The sequence below is a fragment of the Artemia franciscana genome, chromosome 2, assembly GCF_032884065.1.
Source record: "Artemia franciscana chromosome 2, ASM3288406v1, whole genome shotgun sequence".
Taxonomy (NCBI): Eukaryota; Metazoa; Arthropoda; class Branchiopoda; order Anostraca; family Artemiidae; genus Artemia; species Artemia franciscana.
Genome location: NC_088864.1, coordinates 58,604,028 through 58,628,214, shown reverse-complemented (window position 1 = coordinate 58,628,214; position 24,187 = coordinate 58,604,028). Strand labels below are relative to the sequence as shown.

At 35.8% G+C, this 24,187-nt stretch overlaps 1 protein-coding gene across 2 annotated transcripts in view; it reads right to left on the bottom strand.

Moving 5' to 3' along the window:
- LOC136043845 (protein regulator of cytokinesis 1-like) overlaps window positions 1-24,187 on the bottom strand; it is a 78,146-nt gene that overhangs the window by 23,524 nt on the left and 30,435 nt on the right. For both annotated transcript variants that reach the window (XM_065728786.1, XM_065728785.1), the window contains exons 2-7: window positions 21,756-21,888; window positions 16,228-16,326; window positions 13,408-13,545; window positions 11,467-11,742; window positions 7,629-7,799; window positions 4,645-4,878 (exon numbers count right to left, since the gene is read on the bottom strand). In XM_065728786.1, the coding sequence (XP_065584858.1) occupies window positions 4,645-4,878; window positions 7,629-7,799; window positions 11,467-11,742; window positions 13,408-13,545; window positions 16,228-16,326; window positions 21,756-21,888 (1,051 nt within the window). The remainder of the gene's footprint in view (window positions 1-4,644; window positions 4,879-7,628; window positions 7,800-11,466; window positions 11,743-13,407; window positions 13,546-16,227; window positions 16,327-21,755; window positions 21,889-24,187) is intronic.

The window sequence follows — 24,187 nt, the reverse complement described above, 5'->3', positions numbered from 1 at the left end:
CAAAACACTTTCGGCTCAGCCGAAGTGGCATACGAAGTTGAACTGGGATCGTGCTAATGTCTCACTATACCCTTCTATGCTAACTGCTTTACTGTCGACCATAAAAGTGCCATATCACCTGCTGCAAACGTCAGTTTCCTCGCCTTCAGTAGAGTTGACCTAAATTGCTATTATTATCAAATTGTCCATTGCCTTAAATCAGCTTTGAAAGCTGCAGTACCTGTGGATAAAGTTCGGATTGGTACAAGAAAGCCTAATTGGAACATTGATCCTGAAGTAAAACGTGCTAAGCCAAAAGCCAAATTTTGGCTACGTATGTGGATATCATGTGACCGACGATCGTCCGGAGCTGTTTTCTCTGTGAAACAAAAGTGTAAACTTGAATATAAGGTCAGTTTGAAGAGAGCACGCTTAAATGCATGGCCAGACCCCACCGACAAGGCCTCCTGGAATAAGGTTATTAATAGTGAAAAATGTTCCCCATCTACCCTCTCTTGTCTCCAGCTAGCTAATTTTGTTGATCATTATAAGCGCGTGTCCAGTGTTTTTAATAGTTTTCATCGGTCTTTTTATTATAAGTTGCTTTTGCCATACCGTCTCCTGTAGGCTCATGTCCAGCCTGTAGCAATATCTGAAATTCGCCGGGCTTTAAGAAAAATTGAGCGTTCAAATAGTCTTGATGGCCTTTCTTACCGATTTTTTGCTTATGATTGTCCTGCTCTACTTAACCATCTACAAATATTTTTCCAGTCTTGCTTAGCACAGTCGCTTGTTCCTGATAGTTTCCTTTGTGGTCGTGTAACGTCTATTCAAAAGCGAGGCAAGGACCCCATATTGTGTGAAAATTATCGTCCCATTATAGTATCGTGTTTTTTCAGCAAGTTGCTTGAACATTTGTTACTACCAGAAATTGAGTCGAATTGTGATTTTACGCTTTTTCAATTTGGTTTTCGGAAAAGTTTCGGTTGCTTTACATTTTACAAAAACTAAAATGTCTTTATACTGTCTTACTATTGATATTTCTGGAGCTTTCGATAATATTGTGCACTCTCAGACTCTATTTTCCCTTGCGTCTTCAGGTTTTAATCCTTCCGTACTAAGTTTATTGTCTTCTTGGCATTCAAAGTCTAAAATTCAAGTTACCTGGAATGGCCAAATATCTGACCCAGTAAAAATTAGTAAGGGAGTTCGGCAAGGTGCCGTATTGTCTCCTAGTATATTTAAATGCGTGCTTGCATCGTGCCTGCGTCCCCTTGAAAGTTCAGTTTTTTTACGGTAATATTGGTTTGTCTTCTATTGTATATGCAGATGACGTTCTTCTTGTTGCCCGGACTCGCCGTGGATTGCTTTCTAATTTTACTATATTAACCAATGAATTATCTAAGATTGGTCTGTCTATTAATGCGTCTAAATGCGAGTTTATTTGTTTTAATGGCCCTTATGCGGTCGCTCCATTCGTTGCTGGGACTGCAGTTCTACCATGTTCTTCTTTAGTTAGTTGGCTTGGTCTGTGTTTCGGCCCAACATTTTCCAATACCTGTTCATCCCTAGTGAATCAAGCTGTGAAAAACCTACGCGTCGCTTACGGAAAAATGTCCCCAAACAAAAGCCGTTATAACCGCAACGGTTTGTGCATGATTTATAACGCTTATTGCGCCCCTGTGCTTTTGTTCTTATCAGGCATGGCTCATCTGTTTCGTAAGGAAGATCGACATACTCTACGTGCGGCTTATTTCAGATATTGCAAATTCCTCCTCCGACTTCCTAGATGGCACCGAAACAAAAAAATAATTGCTCGATTTGGTTTAATTGATGTTCCTTCTCGGATTCGGTCTTCCAGTGATGATTTATGCAAAAAGACTATCAACTTTACTCACGTTTATGACCCTCAGCAGCCTTTTTTCCATATTGATACTGGTGCATTAATCCATGTTGTCTTTAGTTAGTTTGATTTTTTTTTTCTTCGCTGTTTATTGTTTTTGTTTATTTATAATGCATTCATTCATTTTGTTTATTTAATCATTCATTCATAGTCAGGGTAGAAGTTTCTTGGACCGGCAAATCTGCTTTTGAAATAGATAGTAGCCTCGGCTTGTTAACAAAGCATAGGGCATCACCAATTGTCGATATTATATTCACCGGTTCTTTCTTAGAAGGGCAGGTGGCAAGCCTGCTATACAACTTTTCGTCAAGTGGATCGAACCCTTACCGCTGTACTGGCAAAAAGATATCACTCCGTTGCACTACCAGAGTCTTTCTTTAAGCACTAGCAAGAAGTTATTTGTGAGATCCCTTTTTATATCGATATTTAAAGGAGCCTTCTTTTGAATAAAAAACATGAAAAGACTTCAAACCAACTCTAGGGTTCCTGACCTCTCGCAAGTACATAAAACTCCAAGACTCAAATCTTCTGCGTTTCTCTATCCGTATCTCCAGTCCCTTCATGCCTCTTGTACACTAGAGATGTTGACAAAACTATTATTATACACCTTGCACTATCATGATAAAAAGAAAAAACACACTAGGTCACTTAAAATATCCTTATTTCGTGCCTGTAGCACTTTGAAGTCTTTGATCTCACTCTGCTGAATAGTATCAGCAAGATACATGTGCTTATAGATCTTACAAACGGCGTCTAAGTCATAGACGGCAACTTTTTGAAAAACAAAGGATAAAAAGGCAATTATACACAGACACACATTCCTGGCTCTATATTTAAATAATATATATATATATATATATATATATATATATATATATATATATATATATATATATATATATATATATATATATATATATATTACCTTGATTAGAAGACAAAGAAGGAGCAAGATAAATACATTAAGCACATGTTTCACAAGCTTATGGATCTAAAAAAAACAGCGGGTGAATATTACACGAGTAGTGTTTGCTTTTGAGTAGATAGAGGAGGATTAGATGAGTGGATCTAAATAGGAAGAGAGTAGAGAGTATATGGGACGTAGAGAATAGATAGGAACTGTGGGTTCTCCTAAAAATGGAGGAGGATATGATAGATGTTTTCCAGAGAAATTGTCTAAGGATTGTTTTGGGTAACCGACACAATGGCCATATCTCATGCAAAAAGCTGTGGTTCAATCCATATTTCTAGGGCTATAATGAGAGAGAATTTCAATGGATAGGACAAGTTCTGTGGATGAAGGATGACAGGCTGCCGAAGATCTTCCTTGTTGCCTAACCATGTAGGGCAAAGTGAAAAGAAGTCGTTCTCGAATAGGGTGGGACGATGTCGAAAGGAAAGATTTAAGGGAAAGGTGTAAAGAGGAAGGCTAAGAATGAGAGGAAAAGCAAACGTAGCCGTGTTGACCTCAGGCGACTCTGTGCTGTAGTGAGTTGTCTGTAGTAGTAGTAGTGTCTGGTTGACTCTGAAATTAGTTTGGGGGCTTCTTATCGAACGTAAAACGACCAAGACAAAGCAAGGGGTTTCAGCCTCTACGGATGCTTTGCATCTACAGCTTATTTATTTTTTCATTAAATAGAAAAGACAATCTTTTTTGCCCTAAAATTATGCATAAAAAAGAATAAGTTGAAAAGCAAGTAAAGTGCATATATAAGTAAAAAGCAATAAAGACTCAAGACAAGCAGAAATTACTGAATAAAGTAAAACAAAAAAACTCTATTGATATTAAATGTTAATTTTTCTTAATATTATTCAATTCATAATGGATAATAAAATATAAATATACTATGAATATTAACGGGGAAAAAAAAATAAATAAAAAAAAATCCAATTACACTTTGTGGAGGCTAAAGCTAACACCCATCCTTTAGTTTTGGCATTATTTTTCGTTTTATATTTTAATCGATTTTCAACATATAATCGAATTGAAAATTCACATCAGGATCACATTATGGCACAAGGATCGTTTTTCTCCTTTCATGTGCATCTAAAACTGAATGAAAAAAAAAAAAAAAAAAAAAAAAAAAAAAAAAAAAAAAAAAAAAAAACTACAAGATAATATCAGACCATGGTCCGACTGAACGACGATGCGTCAAACTTATCACTATTGGCCCTGAAGAAATATACATGTTCTTAATTATTTTTTCTTATTCAACAAGATAATATTAATTGGATTGCTACTATAAAACAAACAACAGTAAAGCTAGAATACATCTTTTATATGCTAAATCGCGCAGGAAGAGTGAGTGATAGAGAGACAGGGAAGACAGATAGATGAGAGACAGGGGAGAGAGAGAGATGAGAGACAGGGGAGAGAGAGATGAGAGACAGGGAAGAGAGAGAGAGAGAGAGAGAGAGAGAGAGAGAGAGAGAGAGAGAGAGAGAGAGAGAGAGAGAGAGAGAGAGGAGAGAGAGAGAGAGAGAGAGAGAGAGGAGGGAGAGAGAGAGAGAGAAGGAGAGAGAGAGAGAAGAGAGAGAAAGAGAAAAATTACATTTTGGAGTAGTACCACATTTTCGTCAGTGTTGCCACGCTGAATCGTAAAAATGAATAGCGAAAACTAACTCTTTAAACTTGACAACGCTCTTCCTTCGTAAAAATCAAACATAAACAGTATGTTGATTCCTGAATTCATCTATAAAAAGTGAGAGAGGAAAGTGAAGAAAAAGAAAGAAAAACAGAAAAAGAGGGAGAGAGAACCTACCTTATCTAATGCTTCTTTGGTTTCTTCTTTGAAAATTTCGAGCTTCTTCAACTCTTCTTCATACATTTCTAAAAGTACTTCTGGATCATCAGCAAAAGGGCTAAAGTCTTTCTTTTGCTCATCAGAGAAAAATAAATCTTCCCAAGTGCGATCCAGCTCCGATTTCAGTCTGTCAACAAGCTTTGAAGCGTGCTTACGCTTTATTGCACGTAAACCTTCAAGAGCAGTGCGTAACTACAAAAAAAGACAATCCATTCGTATTTATACATTCATATACAGGCACAGAAAAAAAGGAATTAAGGTCTTCGTTTGAAATCCTTGAAAAAATAGAAAAAAGAAGCAAGGTCGGAAATGAGGTTACCAACTGGTTTTGTATTAAATCAAGAGTTACGCAGGGTTGAGTTCCATCCCCCTTTATATGGATCATTTTGATGGATTTCGTCTTAAAGAGCACAGGAAAGGCAATCGGAGACCACGGAATCAAATGGGGAGGAAAAATGCTCCTGGACTTAGATTATGCTGATGACTTAAGCATATTAGACTATATTAAATAACATATTAGATAAGTAACTTAATTTATTTTGTAATAAAAGCAATTTGACGAAAAGTAGCTCCTCAGAGGCGATCAGAGCTAAGTCAGGAGGACAAGAGAAGCTCCTTTCACTAGTTTAATATAATCATTGACCTTTGAGAAACCATGAGATTACAACCAAAAAACTAGATCCCTTTATTCTTGCTTCTCTAATTCCATCAATTATTTGATTTACTTAAATACAAAGGCGCTTGAATTTCAGCCCTAAATATAAAATTCGACCGAGATAAAGCTAAACTTTAAACAACAAGAGTAAGTAACAAGCGAGATAGAATTAAAGGCTAGGCATGTGGAATAACTGGTGGAACTGGCACTTGAAGTCAGTACTGTCACACCTTTATTCTTTTAAAAAAGGCGATGAATAGGTTCCAATTTCATCTTCAGAACAAGTACTTTGACCGATTCAACCTTATCTGCGCTTTTCTTTTCTTTAGAACAAGTACTTTGACCGACTCTGCATCATCTACACTTTCCTTTTCTTTAAAACAAGTGCTTTGACCGATTCAACATCATGTGCCTTTTTTTTCTTTAGAGCAAGTTTTTGGACCAATTCAATCTCATCAGCCCTTTCCTTTTCTTTGGAAGAAGAACTTTGACCGATTCAACCTCATCTGCGCTTTTCTTTTGTTTAGAACAAGTACTTTGACCGATTCTGCATCATCTACACTTTCCTTTTCTTTAAAACAAGTGCTTTGACCGATTCAACATCATGTGCCTTTTTTTTCTTTAGAGCAAGTTTTTTGACCAATTCAATCTCATCAGCCCTTTCCTTTTCTTTGGAAGAAGAACTTTGACCGATTCAACCTCATCTGCGCTTTTCTTTTGTTTAGAACAAGTACTTTGACCGATTCTGCATCATGTACACTTTCCTTTTCTTTAAAACAAGTGCTTTGACCGATTCAACATTATGTGCCCTTTTTTTCCTTTAGAACAAGTTTTTGGACCAATTCAACCTCATCTGCCGTTTCCTTTTCTTTGGAAGAAGAACTTTGACCGATTCAACCTCATCTGCGCTTTTCTTTTCTTTTGAACAAGTACTTTGACCGATTCTGCATCATCTACACTTTCCTTTTCTTTAAAACAAGTGCTTTGACTGATTCAACATCATGTGCCCTTTTTTTCTTTAGAGCAAGTTTTTGGACCAATTCAATCTCATCTGCCCTTTCCTTTTCTTCGGAAGAAGTACTTTGACCGATTCAACCTCATCTAGCCTTTCCATTTGTTCGAAACTAGTTCCTGTCCGATTCAACCTCACCTACCCTATCTGCAAAAGAAATATTTTGGCCAATTCAACCTCATCTGCGCTTTTCTTTTCTTCAGAACAAGTTCTTTGACCAATTCAACCTCATCTACCCTTTCCTTTTCTTCCGAAGAAGTAATTTGACCGATTCAACCTCACATACACTTTCCTTTTCTTCAAAAGAAATACTTTGACCAATTAAACCCCATCTGCGCTTTTCTTTTCTTTAGAAAAAGTTCTTTGACCAATTCAACCTCATCTGCCTTTTCCTTTTCTTCCAATGAAGTACTTTGACCGATTCAATCTCATATACCCTTTTCTTTTCTTCAAAACAAGTTCTTTGATTGGATATTCTTCATTTGCCCTTTCCTTTTTGCAGAACAAGTTCTTTGACCAATTCAACCTCATCTGCCCTTTCCTTTTCTTCAAAAGAAGTATTTTGACCGATTCAACCTCATCTTCCTTTCCTTTAAAACATGCACTTTGACTGATTCAATCTCATCTACCATCCTCTTTGCTTGAGAACAAGTACTTTGACCGATTCAGCGTCATCTGGCATTTCCTTTTCTTCAGAACACATTCTTGGACCAATTCAACCTCATCTGTCCTTTCCTTTTCTTCAAAACAAATTCTTGGACCGATTCAATACCATCTGCCCTTTCGTTTGCTCCATAACAAACTCTTAGTGATGAAGTCAACTCGCTTTCAGCTGAACCCATGTCCAGAAAATCCTGTTAATTGTTTCCTTTTAAAGTCCGCCTCCCTCGTTCAGGAGAGTACCACCAATTCCTTTCTTCTACTTAGTCATCGAATTTTTCGTGTAACATTTTTAGTTTGGTGACAAATTCCCTCAAAAATGATTTGAGATAGTATCTGTTAATTGAGCAGACAGAAAAAAAGGAGAAGTTTGGATCACAATGAAAACGTCTGTTGCATAATGATAAAGTAATATGTAATAGACTAGACGGCGTTTCTTGGCCTCCACCCAAGCTCCTTCAATGCAACCCTCTTTAAGCCCCTAATCATAGAGTATAGTTATAGGAAGAAATAATCATAAGATTATCTAAGACTACTATGAGCCAGCTTTTGACCCTGGTACATACCTCCTCCCCTCTTCTGATGGAGAAAAGAATAACTCAAATCATTACTTACCGATTTTATATCTTCAGATGTCACACCACAGGCATCCAAAAGCCTCTTAATGTGAGAGGTTTGTTGATCGTCAAGCTCGAGTCTGTCCATTAGAGTCGCTAATTCAATTTTGATTTTTCTGGATTCTGTGCGGGCTCTATCCACGCGATCTTTATACAGATCGTAGATTTTCTAAAAAAAAAGTATATATATATATATATATATATATATATATATATATATATATATATATATATATATATATATATATATATATATATATATATATATATATATATATATATTACATCATTTGAAGGGGTGATGTTCAGAGGCACCATTTCGCACAAATTTAGAGGGGGCAAGGATTGACCAAGGATTTAATGAAGATATAAAATATTAGTTTTCAAAATTTACGCGGAAATTTATACTTATTCAGCATCTATTCCATAGACAGAGGGACATTCCTTAAGATTATGGTTTTTGTTTAAAGCTATTACTAACTCATGTTATCGTCTATTGTCTTATTTTCATATTTAAACAAGAGCTAAGAACTCATATGGCACTTGTAACGAGGTCGGAAGAGCCAAGAGTAAAGAGCTCATATGGCATGAGCTCTAGCAAAATTCAAAGAATCATTAGATTAATTTAAAAGGAAAGTCAGAGTCTTAATGCCGATCAGGATTTAAAATAAGAGCTCTGAGACACGAGGTCCTTCTAAATATCAAAATTCATTAAGATCCGACCACCCACTCGTAAGTTAAAAACACTTCATTTTTTCTAATTTTTCCTCTCTCGTCAACCCCTCCAGATGTTCGAATCAGGAAAAACGACTCTATGAAGTCAATTTGTGCAGGACCCCAACACGCCTACCAATTTTCATCGCCTTAGCACGTCCAGAAGCACCAAACTCGCCAAAGCACTGGACCCCCCCCCTAACTGCCCTAGAAACAGTGGATCCACTCCGATAACGTCAATCACGTATCTACGATATTTGCTTATTCTACCCACCGAGTTTCATCCCAATCTCTTCACTCTAAGCGTTTTCCACAATTTCTGGTTTCCCCTTCCAACTCCCCCCAGTGTCACCAGATCTGGTCGGGATTTCAAATAAGAGCTCTGAGACATGAGTTCCTTCTAAATATCAAATTTTAAAAATACCACACGAACGGTCACCCGTTCTTAAGTTAAAAATACCCCAATTTTTCTAATTATTTCCGAATTAACACCCCCTCCAACCCCCCAAAGAGAGCGGATTCAGTCCAGTTATGTCAATCACGTATCTAGGACTTGTGCATATTTTTACCACCAAGTTTCATCCTGATCTCTCCACTCTAAGCGTTTTTCAAGATTCCCCCCCCCAACTCCCCACAATGACAATGGATCCGTTCGGGATTTAAAATGAGAGATCTGAGTTACGAGGTCCTTCTCAATATGAAACTTGATTATGATCTGATCACTCCTTCACAAGTTAAAAATAACCCATTTTTCAGAATTAACCCTCCCCCAGGTCCCCCAAAGAGAACAGATCCGTTCCTGTTATGTCAATCACACATCTTGAACTTGTGCTTATTTTCCCCACCAATATTTATCCCGATCCCTCCACTCTAAGCGTTTTCCGAAATTTTAAGTTTCCCTCTCCAACTCCCCCCAATATCACCGAATCCAGTCAGGATTTAGCATAAGAGCTCTGAGACATAAGTTCCTTCTAAATATCAAATTTCATTAAGATACGATCACCCATTCTTAAGTAAAAATACTTCAATTTTTCTAATTTTTCCGAATTACTCCCCCCCAACTCGAAGAAAGAGAGCGGATCCGGCCCGGTTATGTCAGTCACGTATCTTGGACTTGTGCTTATTCTTCCAACCAAGTAATAATAGAGATCTGAGTTACGAGGTCCTTCTAAATATGAAATTTCATTAAGATCCGATCACTTCTTCGTAAGTTAAACTACTTCTTTTTTCTAATTTTTCAGAATTACACCCCCCCCCACTCCTCGAAAGAGAGCGGATCCGTTCCGGTTATGTCAATCACGTATCTAGGACTTGTGCTCATTTTCCCCACCAAATTTCATCCCGATCCCTCCACTCTAAGCGTTTTCCAAGATTTTAAATCCTCCCTCAAAGCCATCGGATCCAGTCAGGATTTAAAACAAGAGCTCAGAGACACGGTATCCTTTCAAACATCAAATTTCATTAAGATCCTATCACCAGTTCGTAAGTTAAAAATACCTCGTTTTTTTCTAATTTTTCCGATTTAACCGTCCCCTCCCCTCCCTCCCAGATGGTCGAAATGGGGAAACGACAATTTCTAATTTAATCTGGCCTGGTTCCTGATATGCCTGCCAAATTTCATCGTCCTATTTTACCTGAAAAGGCCTTAACTAGCAAAACCGGGACAGACAGACAGACGGACCGACAGAATTTGCGATCGCTATGTCACTTGGTAGATGCCAAGTGCTATAAAAAGCATCAGCTTTTAAAAAGAAGACATATTTTTATATTCCTTTAAATCAAGGTTTATTCTAACTTATTTCAAACGAATACCAACCAATGGACTTGATTTGAATTCAGTTGTTAAAAAAAAAAAAAAAAAAAAAATCAAACTTAAAAATAGCCCGTGCGACAAAAAAAAAAAAAAAAAAAAAAAAAAAAAAAAAAAAAAAAAAAAAAAAAAAAAAAAAAAAAACTACTTATGCATAAAAGTATAGCTACGTATCTAGGAAAACCAGAATGTAACCAAAGGGAATAAATAAAGAAAGGAGACATCAAGAGAAGACAAGTACAGAAGTTGTTTTCTAGAAATCCTTGCAAACGCTAAATGTCTCTTTTCAGATCACATAAAACAGAATAACCAGGAAAAAAATAAAAACGAAACAAGACAAATAATCCTCATGTTAAATTGAATATATTGTGTCATCCACCTATAAAATTATCAGAAATATATTCCTTGCTGTGTCTAACATGAAATATTTTTGTTTCGATTAGAGAGGGAAAACAACTGAAGAGAAATCGAGAACTGAAAAAAAATCGAGAAATATTGATAAAGGCCTCAACTTATTAGCAAGAGGTCGTGGATTCAGCTCTAGTTTTCTTATATGAGACTTTCACTCGAGGCCTCGGACTTCGTAGTTTAGGCCCAGAGTAACACGCTATGTCACTTGTTGGATCACATAAGACGAAAAAAAAAAAAAAAAAAAAAAAAAATCCTAAGGTTAAATTGACTTTTTTTTATCCACACATTAGACACGTAATAATAATAATAATAATAAAAGCACATAAAATACCCTTTTATCCACCCATAAGATACGTAGCAATTAAATGTTATAATTGATTATGAACAGTAAAAAACTATATACCTCTCAAACTCAAAAGTTTCACGTGTCCATGAAATTTTGGTCTTTTGGCAATTTCGACAAGTCATTTCCATTTCACACGATGGTGGGCGGCCAATTGGTATTTTCCTTTCTAGGCCATTGAGTCTATCTAGCTAGTATTCTACTATGGACACATTCAATTCAAAAATTTCAAGGTCTTAATAAAAAAAAAGTACCTAAAAATCTGTAGATAGAGCCAAAGGCAAGCGATTTTATCCGAAGTCACGCTTTTGAAGTAAATTCATGAAATAAGAATCATGATCATTTGTGGACTAAATTAATTCCTTAAGTTCCTGAAGTTGAAGCATATGTACATTTTTGATTTTGGATCTAATTTTTGATATTAAATATTTTGTTTTTTTGATGATTAAAAGTATTATATATTTTATTGCAAAAATAATAAAATTTCAATCTTATCTCTGAACGGACGTAAGCCACGCTGGTCACAAAAGCGTCAATTTTCAATTATTTGTGACTCACCTCCACCTTGTACATGGTGTCTATGGAGAGCGGGAAAGATGGAATTTCTTCATTGATTACCATCTTTTCAAATTCAGTGGTTGGTTCAGTTTTCAGGACGTCCATGAACGTCTTGATATCCCGTCGTTTCTCTTGAAAACTTTCTGTCCTCTTCACAAGCTCGACTCGGAGATATTCGATGCGACTTTTTAGCCTGGCTATATCTTCAGCAGAGGGTATGGTGCTGAGTGACATCAAAATTGAAGCTTCACCAAGCTTTGTAGCCAGATCTTCCTCCTGTCAAAGAAAAACAACACGATAAGCAACTACGAATGGTCTGCTGTTAATTGTTTAGCCAAAAAATTATCAATTTTTCGCTAATCAAAATAATTTCTAAAACAAGATTCTGTACAGTTTCTGATAAATTATCAAACCAATTTTTTTCTTTTTCAAAAAAGAAGATTCTATATAATTTTGACTGAATAATATTCTGAAAAACTACCTGAGCATTTTTTTTCTAGGAAGATTTGAGATTGACAAATGACTGCTTTTAATGCAGTTTTAGGGTTGTTCAAAGTAATTTTTACATATATTTATATTTTTTTATTTATATATTGAATTCACGTCGCCAAGTACAATTTAATGTCTGATTCGCCACTAGTCTTTTATCGAGGTAGCTCTATCCTCTACTCATATCGAGTTTATCTTTTGCCTTTTAAAATATACAAATACGTTGAAATAACACAATACTTATGTCACCAAAGTACATCTAGACATTACAAATTTAGCTCATATACTGAAATGACATCAAGTTGTTACTTAAAATATCAAAAACACTCAATAGAACAAAAAGTAAATCATTGCTAGCTAGCACAAATCTTTGACGATTGCTTTAGAGAAAAGGGAAGAATGCAACAATTTCTAACTTAACATTTTATCTCCTACCAGAACTTGAGCCTCTTTTTCCCTTTTATTATACCTCTTGATGGTCCCACATAATATCTACTTAGTATAGATGACTAGTAGAAGAGCTCCAACTTCCAGGTTTTCTAAAAACTTCTTTAAGCGATGTTTCTTTTTTAAAAGCGGGACTATAAAGAAATAGAGAGAAGGGGGAGAGAGAACAGAAGAGAAAAAGAAGAAGACGAAATTTTGAATGATTTTAAAATATAACATGCTTTTAACCTCAATTTGACAAAAACAAAAAACCACAAAAAGAGAGAAAGGAGAACAATAACAGCCAGTGGGAAACAGAAGAAAATTTATACTAACATTTCGGTAAATGAAAGGCTAGTTGCTTAGCAGGTAGGGTATTATCAGAGATCTTATTAAGTTGCAAAATATAATTCTGTGGATGGGCATAAAAACAATCAGAATCAATAAGTTCATTATAAAAGGAGCTTACAAAAGTTTTTCTAGTGTCTCTATTGAGGGCAAACTTTAGGTGAATGTTTCAACTGTCTCCTTGAAAACTTGCATGAGACGTATAGTGGGGGCAATAATGGAGTTATTATCAAACAAAATTTTGTGGATGGGCATAAAAACAATCAGAATTTGTGGATGGGCAATTTATGGTTAATTTTGTGGATGGACATAAAAACAATCAGAATCAATAAGTTCATTATAAAAGGAGCTTACAAAAGTTTCTCTAGTGTCTCTATTGAGGGCAATCTTTAGGTGAATGTACTATTCTACTTCCACCGTCTCCTTGAAAACTTGCAGGAAAGATTTAATGGGGGCAATAATAGAGTTAATATCAAACAAAATGAAATGATGTGGGTTGTCATAGACGTGTTGAGCCAAGGAGGAATCAAAAGTACCAAGCCTTTGGCAGAGTCCCATGGCTTTTTCGATGGCTGAGGAATCATAAAAGTCTTTCTGGTAGCACTGAGGCGGGTAAAGCTCTGCTTTAGTTCAACACAACATTTTAAAAATTTAAAAAAGATTAAACCAAAAACTGACCTGCTCTTTGTCACGCCTGACAGCATTCATAATTTTACTTTTCTCTTCATGTACTTCCCTATATTTGTCTCTGAAGAATTTTTCTACTGCTAATATGCTCCATGATTCTTCAGATGTTTCAACCTCTCTCCCCAACTCCTGCAATATACTTCTTTTTTACAATCATGATTAAGAACAAAAGAGAACTGGTGACAAATGTAAAACTGAAAAGAATCCCTAAGAAACCGAAGGGAAGGGATTCGAAGTCAAGAAGGTTCCGGGAATACGAAGGACTGCGAAGACAATGAACCGTCTTAATCTCTCATGATTACCATTTCTTCTTCTTCTTCGAATAGAAGGCTCTTGAATAGAAAGAATAGACACAAGATCTATTCCTCGTATGCAATCTTAGAACCAGTTTGTTCAGAAACAAAAGATTGCCGTGGTTTAGAAAAATATTTATTTTGAACAGTCTTTCCCCACGTATTACACACACTTACTCTAAATCACCGTTATTCAGAGACATCTGAGCCTTTCTGGTGAATTATAGTCTATCCCAAAGCACTTTATATGCCCATAAACACTATTACAATAAGCCAGATTACCTTCTTTGAAGAAAAACTGAGCAAATTCTCTCTCTCGAAGCATATACCACAAAATTGAGGTCCCAGATGTTAGTAGATTTTGTCTTCTAGCCTTAATTTTTATTAATTAAGCTGTATCTTTAGAAGCACCTACATATTTCACTTAGTCGATGATCCTACTTTGAGAAAAAAGTTGAAGTTCATTGTCAACAGGAAAAATTTGAACTAGATTCGTTCTAGGAAGATAATAAGTCTGAGTTCTCCGACTCGCTCAAGATGTAGGGAAAGATCCTACCACACACCAAGATGAGTAAGAAATATGCGAGGAAAGATTATTATCTTTTCCCAAATATTATACACAGTCAGTCTAAATCCCCGTCATTCAGAGTAATCTGAGCATTAATTCTAATTTGGTCATTTTAAAATCATCATTCAGTATAGTTACTATGCTTTACAGAGGTAGACAAACTCAAAAATGTTAGAAATGGAAGGGGTTCTGATACTCGGCAATAGAAAATTTATTCTATTTCTAAAGCTCAGAAGTAATCTGAGCCTTAATTATCCTTTTATGATTTCAAAATCATCATTGAGTATAGTCATTATGCTTTACAAAGGTAGACACACTCAAAAATTTTAGAAAGGGAAGGGGTTCTGATACTCGGAAATAGAAGATTTATTTGAAGTAATCTGAGCCTTAATTATCCTTCGATGATTTCCAAATCATCATTCAGTATAGTCATTATGCTTTACAGAGGTAGACACACTCAAAAATTTTAGAAAGGGAAGAGGTTCTGATACTCGGAAATAGAAGATTTATTCTATTCCTCACAAAAATCATGCAATTAGTCTTGTGTATAATATATTAATTGAAATAAATAAACAAAGTGTAAAAAATAGTAGGTTTAAATTTTCCTATGAGCTTAACTAAATGTGTATTTGAAATCAGTCGTATCGATTCAGATTCATTCGTGTCGTATAGATTCAGCCCACTCCAGAATGGAATTTTTGGATATTTTACCACTGCCAATTTCCTTGTTTTGTTCCTTCTTAGCCTAAAACTTTTTCCAAATGCATAGCAATTAAAGAAAGTTCCAAATTGGCTTTGATTATGAAAATATCAAATTACCAAGGATACGAATATAAAACGCATTTTTTTGTCCCCCGAATCCACCAAACTTGAAAAGCACAATTTTCAAAAATGTTTCTTCTGATTCTTTCAAATTATAAAACTTTTAGGGTAGCACCAAACTTTTGTCAGCGTAGAACCTATTTCTGCTTTTGAAGCAGCATCTCTCTCGCAAAACTTCTCAAGTTTCTTCTTTGGTACGGCATTTCCAGCTTGTAATTTGTATTTGGTTGAAATTGATCCAGTGAGTCTGAACTGACATGGGTTTAGCACAGTAGACGTACTCATCTTTTGTTCCTTTTTGGTAACATGTTGAAGAAAAAACCTTTTTTGGCAACAGAGCGTATTTTTGCATATTTTGCAGTAAAATGCAACTGTCACACTCACTACTCTTGGCAATCCACCCTTGAACTATGCGTCCAGTCCTGTCTTCACTACCAAACCAGTTTTTCAAAAATTTCTTCTTAACCATCACTCGAAGTGGCCTGATAAGAGAACAGGTGCTAGAATGTATTTAGAAAGCCTTCTCATCGACTTATATGTTGATGCAAACAAGCATAAACTCATAAAGCTAATGAAAGACATTATTCCTTCTAATGTTTTGGCATCCCCTAAACTAATGGATCTTCATTTGTACCCTCTACAGGCAACAGCCAAACACAAAAAGAGAAGCAAATATTGTAAACATAACTTAAGAACCTGGGCCAAAATGTCCATCTTCTAATCAAGCAATTTGGGTGGATGCTCAGTGAACAGAGGACCATGAGCAGCTATGGGAGGATTATGTATCAAGAATGAACTTACCTTTTCTAGGAACTTGAATCTCCAACCTTCCGTTAGCTCACTAAACTGTCGAAAAAAAAACTCAAAACATGAACAAAAACATGACTTTAGTGACAAATTAGTAAAAAATTGACACGTCTTAAAAAAGTGACTGCAGCCGGTCCCTGCATGAACATTTATCAAGGTCGTTCCTAGGTTTGGCGGTGCTCTGGGTAAAATTAACTACAGCACCTCCATCTCCCTTTCCCGGATCAAACAAACTGAAGTTGCTTGTCCAAGAGGCAACACTGCTTCTCATAAGAACACTGGACTACCCATAACATAAAAAATAATAAGTGAAAAACTTACTGTACAAACTTCCATGTATAATTTAGCCTTTTTTTCAATCTTCTTTATGATGCTTTCTTTATAGACTTCTTCTTCTTTTACCATTTCTTGAAGCATATTCTAAGGAAAATAAAGTATTTGAGACTGACAAATATAATAGAAATTAAATAGTACATTGAGCACAATACAAGATCGCCAACAAGTGAAAACCCCATAAAAGAACAAACACATGTATAATGTGAGTTATACTATATGACAAAAAAAAAAAAAAAAAAAAGGCCGCGTAATTTCAATTTTCCTAAATCAAGGGGAAATGGCAGTGAACACTAAAAAAATGAGCCATATAGAACCATAAAGATAAAGATATCCTAACTGACCCGTTTCTGTGGACGCTTGAATTATGTAGATTATCCCTACTTTGACAAAATATTTGAAGAAAATAAATTTCAGCTGGGGGGGGGTGTATTTTATTATTTGATCTTTTTTGATATTTTACATTATTTACTCATAAAGTATTTGCAAGCAAATACAAATCGAATAATAGCAAAATTGTCTTCTCAAGATTTGAGAAATACATTCCCCTATACATTTTTGTGGATTAACATCCTTGTAAGAAGGGAGATACCATTTGCAACTACTTAGTATTCCCAACTCTGACAATATTTCTTAAACTAGTCATTCTCAAACCTATTACAATTCCTAGGCTAATTATTGGCGAATCATTTATTAACTAATAATATTAAATTAATGATATGTTTGAATACATCTCTTGCAAAAGAACTTTCAGTAGGTAGGTTTAAAGATTAGTTTTATTTGCAACGCATTTGGTATAGTTATGGTTGTGAAACAAAAAACAGCCAATATTTATATCTTTCTGCTTGCAATTTCTTTTTACTAAAATTAACAGCTTGGAGATAATAATTAGAAAGCGATTGTCGAGATTTGAAATAAAAAGCAAAGAACGTTTAATAATAACATTATAATAATATTGATATAATAAAATTTTTGATTTATATCAAAAAATTGATATAATTGTCAAACGCCTTACACAGTCATGCCGATCAGCGATAGTTCTTGTCATAAAAAAAGTACTACACATATAAAATACATTAAAATCACAGCCATAGCCATTGTTGTACAAAATTATGCATTGATTTCAATTACCACAGATTCAAACCAAACAGTCAAACAGAGTCAAACGAACAAAAATAATAATGAACTAAAAATAAATATATACAATTATTGACGAGCGGTTGCAGAATTAAAAATCTTGACGAACGAGGGAACAAAACCACTTACGTGCCACATATGTCGTGCTAGTACCGGCTGAATTTTTGGTACCGGTTGAGCTGGATATCGAGTGGGCATTGGCGCGAAGGGAGATGCTCAGGAGAAAGAATTTCACGAAGCCGGTTGATTTTCCAAAATACAGACACCAAATTTAGAACACAATTCATCACGGTGTGTTGAAAGAGTAACAAGTGAAAATTGTTTTAAAAGGGACTTTGGGAGATTTAGACACTACCAGAAGAGGTCAGTATTAGAAAAAAAAGGTAAAAAAAAAGGTAAGGGATACGGCATTAGACTTTACAGTCCGTACCGGCGGTGCTGATCTCCGTTTCTTGGCCCTTCAGCCAGGAAGTGCAATAGGGGGTTGGGGGCCAGTCATCCTGTGCTATCGCACACCCTTCCTGTTTACCTTCCCCAGATTTCTCCAGGTACCCATTTAGAGCTGGGTCGACTCTGGCTAAGCTTACAGAGTCACGCCACTGACCCCCGTCCCAAACCGAAGAATTGGATACACTGGGATTCGAACCCGTGTCCTCTCAGACAAGGGATCCCGAATCCAGCGCACCAACCCACTCGGCCAGGGCGGCTCCAGGCAGAACCTTTCCAGGCAGTCCTTCTGGTCCAAAGTTAGGCCATAATGCCAAAAGGGACAAGCATATTCTACCAGCGGCCTGACAAAAGTAAGAAAAATGTCTAATAGGCGGGGGGTTGGGACATCATAACGAGCAAGGAGTTTTAAAGAAAGGATACCCAGGTTTGCCCGTTTGATCATCTTCTGTGTCTGTTTTTCCCACTTCAGGTCATGTGTGAGATATATTCCCAAGAGTTTGTTACCCATGATGCCTCAAAAATTCTGTAAAGCAAGGAATGAACTGTCCCTCAGAAAAGAATAATTTAATACGAGTGCTTTTTCATGATTGACGGTCACTTTCCACTCCTCAGCTTGGCGTGGTAAACTCGCCACTATTGTGTCTGCCTTGCTTGAAATGCTCTTTTCACCTAACTCCAGTACGGATAAATCATCAACGAACTAAAAGCGATTCGACTCAGCATTTACCGACTCATTTACCATAACAAAAAAAAGAGAGGGCCTAAAATTATTCCCTATAGTAAGAGGTTTATGTTATGACTAACCACAATTTCTCGTGGGTATTTTGTATTGACGTATTAGACATGGCATTTTATATGGTATTGGACAACATAACATTACATATGAGATACACGCATGGCATGTTAGACATGACATATTGAATAGCGATTCTATCAATAAAATAAATTCATTATACTAAGCTATGATTCCATGTAACAACAAAGACATTCAGTATTGGCTAAAATTTTGAGAAGAGATGAAGTTTAGGCTATGTTACTTTCTGTTTTTAGTTCCTTTTTATTTTTGATCGAGAATATTGTTGATCGTGAGCTAGATTTTACATATGTTTCTTGGTTTTAGAGTTTGACTATGTTTTATTACTTCCCTTAGCGTAACTGTTTACCCTTGTTTTATATTAATCATCAATTTTCAGAAAATGGTCTCATTTCACGTTTCGTCTCGTTTATTTTTTTGCAGGCATGATTTCAGTAAAAAAATATAACATTTTTAATTTATGCCAGTTGACATGGGTGCTGATTTCATAAAATTAGATTCTGTTGTCAGTGGCTAAAAAAGAAAAGCAGACATGGACTTAGAAAGAATTTTCTCTTGCAGCCCACAGGTCTACAAGGAGAAAGAAAACAATTTTACCGTCACTTGACGGTTTTTGGAAGTTGGGGACTATCCACCGAGCCCAAAATGCAGATTGAATCATTGTTTCACTATAACTCTCATTAGCTGGGGACTATCCACCTACCCCAAAATGCAGATTCGATCATTGTTTCATTATAGCTCTCATAGGCCTGGGACTATCCACCTACCCCAAAATGCAGATTGGATCATTGCTTCATAATAGCTCTCATAAGCTGGGGACTATCCACCTACCCAAAAATGCAGATTGGATCATTGCTTCATTATAGCTCTCATAAGCTGGGGACTATCCACCTAACCCAAAATGCAGATTGGATCATTGTTTTATTATAGCTCTCATAAACTTTGGAAAAGCCAACAAATTTGTACTTGCTTAGACTCGTGGAGAAATCCCAGAAATAAGAATCTTTTGCTGCATCCCCATTTTCTTTGAATACGTTTTCAAAGAATTTACAAAAAAAAAGAGCTCAGCTATGAAATCTTAAATATCAGATGTTCTAAATGCAATGGGGTTTTTATTTTTCTGGTAAACAAAAAACAAGACACAAAAAAAAAAAAAAAACAACAAAAAATTTATCACTATAAAAAAAGAAAAAAAAGAAACACCAAGCAAAATTCCTTAAAAGAGAAGCAAAAAAAAAGAAAAAAAAAGAAGAAAAAAACAAAACTGCATGATCGGTTGATGTCTCTTGAATAAACACGTTTTCTTTGGATACATTTTCTAAAAAATTCAAAAGTAAAAAACAATATGGCATTGACTTTGAAATTACCTTAAACAACAGATGTTGCAAATGCAATGGCATCTTTTCTTCTCTATTAAACAAGAAACAAGACCAAACACTTTATCACCACACTACAAATTTGAAAAAAAGAACACCATACAAAATTCCATAGAAAGATGTAAGTAAAAAACAACTGCAGACTCGGTTGACATCCCATTGCAATATTCACATTTTCTTTTGATACATTTTCTCAAAAAATTCAAAAGCAAAAATAATTTGTGCTTGGCTTTGAAATCACCTTAAATAAAAGCTGTTGAAAATACAATGTTACCTTTTTTTCTGGTAAACAAGAAACAAGACAAAAAATTTTATCACAAAAAAAAAAAAAAAAAAAAAAAAAAAAAAAAAAAAAAAAAAAAAAAAAAAAAAAAAAAAAAAAAAAAAAAAAAAAAAAAAAAAAGTCATGCGAACTCCCTTAGATAAGACACAAATAGAAAACAACTTTCACCTTGTATATGTTTCTTTATCCGTAAAGCATCTAGAAACATATCAATATTGAAAGATGGGCTTATTGAGCTCTAATGGACAGATCTAAAAACAGAAATGATAACTGGGTAGATGAAGGCTTTGACAACCAATTTGTTTGATACTGAAATTTCTGAGCATGCAACATTGACAGATAACAATGAAATAAAAGTGCTAGTGGTTTAGGATCAGGTACGTAAATAAAGCAAGAGGGGTTGGGGTCCATACTTCTTTCTCCAAAATATTCAAAAATTTTAGGGATTTTCCAAACAATGCATCTGATTTTCAAGTTTTTGTTTACTATATATAGGCAAATTTGGCTATATATAGGCAAAAACAGGCAGGACCGTATCCAGATTTTTCGGAGGGGGGGGGAGGATAAAAAAAACTCTTAAGAAATGCATCAAAAATTTGTTTATATTCATTTTTTACGTTTACGAGTCGGACAAACATTTTAGTGGGTGGGAGGGGTTTCAAAACCCTTAATCTCTTCTTGGATAAGGCCTTGTTAACAGGTAATTAAAGCCACGGAATAGAAATTATTTTAACTATACACGAAATTCAATTTGCCACTTTCCACTGTCACGTAATAAGAAGAACTTCATTTAAGTTATTTGCAATATGTAGTCAGTTTTCCATAAAAGTTCTGCAATGCACAAATATAATCTTTAAATTTGCTTCTTTTCCCTGGAGCAACTACTTTTTCTGTACATATTACAAGTATCAGCTAGATTAAGGCAAAAGAAGACATTAAATGATGACTCCTACTACTTCTCGTTTCATTGAAAGTATTTGCCTCTCTATTTTCACAGGTCAATGGTAGTCCTTATTTACAGGAAGGGAGAGGGAGGGAGGGCAAATCATTAAATAAATGAATCATTTACAAATCACAGAAATATGTATAGTTGGTAGACATAGTTAATTTCAGAAAGGCTTACACTCACAACAGCTGGTTTTCATAACTGTGTCTATGAAGATTATCAACGAAAATCTAGAACAAGAATTCCTGTGAAATTGGTTACCCCCCTCCCATTCACCCCGAAATACAGGAAAAAGCGACCTAAAAATGATTTCTTCTGTATCCCTAAAATTCAATAGAACTAAGGGGGTACTGGGAAGTCCTGTCACTAAACTATACCCAATAGTGCATAAACATCTGTAAAGGAGCTGGTCGATAAAGTAGGGCATTTATTTCCTGCATTTATACATTGCAAAAAAAAAGAAAAAAAATTTAGTGATTTCCGTAAAGGAAATCACTAAATTAATTTTACCTGTAAATGAGTCAAGACTGTCTTGTTACGCAGTGAGATGTTTTCTTCATCCATCCCCAACTGGTCCCATATTTTTTTGAGGGCCCCAAAATGCTCATCAATTATTTTATATGCCTTGCCTTTTAGTGAAAGGCTGAAAGAAAAAGAAGCATGAATTAATAACAAACTTCACAACTAACAGTATTTTCCATCAGAAGCAAAAGAAATTCTTGAAACTTACCGCTAATAATGTCTTCTTTTAAATAGCTCGTGGTAACGAACTGTAGTAAGGAGCGACCCGGCTCAATAGTAACCGAAACTCTAAAAAACAGAATTTTGAGACAGTTTGGAGGGGCTATTCCCTCCTCAACGCTCCGCTCTCTACGCTAAAGTTTGACTTTTCCTCACAGCTCTACTTTTTACAACAATAAAAACTTTAGCGTAAAGAGCTAGGTGAGGAGGGGACAGCCCCTTTCATATACGGAATAGCTTCTGTTCGTTTTAAGTTTTAATGTTGCTCCTTACTTTCAGTTAAAAGAAACTTGTTTTTTTTTATTGAATGTGCTTCAAGAGCAACATTCTAAAACGTAATATAAGGAATAAAACAAGACATTTCATTTAGTGTTTTTGGGCAATATAACTGGCTTTAAAAAATGACCAGAGGGCTGGGAATACACCATTAAAAAACCCGCCCCTCCGCAACCAATTTACCCTTGCAAATTCTATCCAGACATACTAAATACTTATTAGCTGGTATAATCCAAACATTTGAAAGCAGTTAGAGATTCATTGTACACCCCCCCCCCAACCCCAATGTTTTTGGTAATTTTTTGTTAGGTTAAATAAAGCCCACAAAAATACTGACATGTCATCTATAGAAATTTTGAACTTGGTTGGAAAATACAGCAGCCTTACGGAATCTAACCGTGATTCTACAGATGGTGCCACAATTTTCGATTTGGTTGAGTAAAGATCATGAAAATAGTGACATGACAATGACATATACCGAAATATCTATCTTGGTTGGTTAACGCAGCAGTTTTACCAACTCGCGCAGCGATTTAACGTATCGTATTACAAACGGGACATTTTACTAATCATTGGTAAAAAAAACAGTTAGTAAAATTACTCCCCCCCCCCATATATTTTGGCTAGTAAAGACCCTGGTCAGACTGATAATCGGCGTATCAAGAGTTTAATAACTATAAAGCTCTGTTATAATGCTTGTCCTGGCTGTTTGTGCCGTCCTGGCTGAGTGGTTGGCGCACTGGCGTGGGAATTCTATGTCCAAGGGGCACGGGTTCAATCCCAGTTGTGACCAGTTATTTAGTTTGGGACGGGGGTCAGTGGCGTGACTCTGTAAGCTTAGCCAGAGTCAATCCAGCTCTAAATGGGTACCTGGAGAAATCTGGGGAAGGTAAGTAGGAAGGGTGTGTGAAAGCACAGGATGGCTGGCCCCCAGCCCCCCATGCACTTCCTGGCTGAAGGGCCATGAAACGGAAATCAGCACCGTCTGTTTGGACCTTAAGGGTCTAGTGCCGTCTTACTTACTACTTACTATAATGCTTGGAAATTTGGTAAATTGGATTCAACTGAAGTTTCTAATAACTTTGTCATTACTTTGAATATTTTATCCATGTACAATAATAATTAGGCCAAGTCAGATGTGTCAATGGTTAAAAGTGGTGCCTAGGCCTAGTCTCAAATTCAAATTTTTAACTTGAGTCCAATTTTGGAGAATATGGCTCAATCTTGAACACAATACTATTGAAAAATAGCAACTTAATTACAAAAGATGCTTAAACATGGGTGTATTCAGTCATAGAGAAGTATCACAAAAAAGAATAATTGTATTTAAAATAATCTAAATTATAGATACCCTCAGTATGCAATTTTGAACAATACGGTACCCCCATTAATATTGCATAAGTAGATAGAGGTTTATATAAGGAAGATTAGCCCAAATCAATACACGGGACCAGTTAGAGCACCAGCCTGCCTTTTAAAGGAGATGTGTGCAGTATCATTTCACCCTATCACCCTGCTATTACAAATCCCTAAAGACAAAATTTATCCCACAAGATTGGAAGGATTCTTTCATCATATCTGCCCAAAAAGGACAACAGAGATGATGCCAGCAACTATTAATCTTACCTCAGGAGCGGGAAAACTTTTTGAAGGCATATTAAACTTCTCTATCATAGAACACCTAATTGTGAACAAGAGCTAAGAGCTCATATGGCACTTGTGACGAGGTCGGAAGAGCCGAGAGCTCATATGGTACGAGGTCGGAAGAGCCAAGAGCTCATTTGGACGAGGTCGGAAGAGCCAAGAGCTCATTTGGCACTTGTGAGAAGGTCAGAACCTAAAGTTAAACTTTATAGCACAAGATCCTTCTAAATATCAAATTTCATTAAGATCTGGTCACCCTTTCGTAAGTTACAAATACCTCA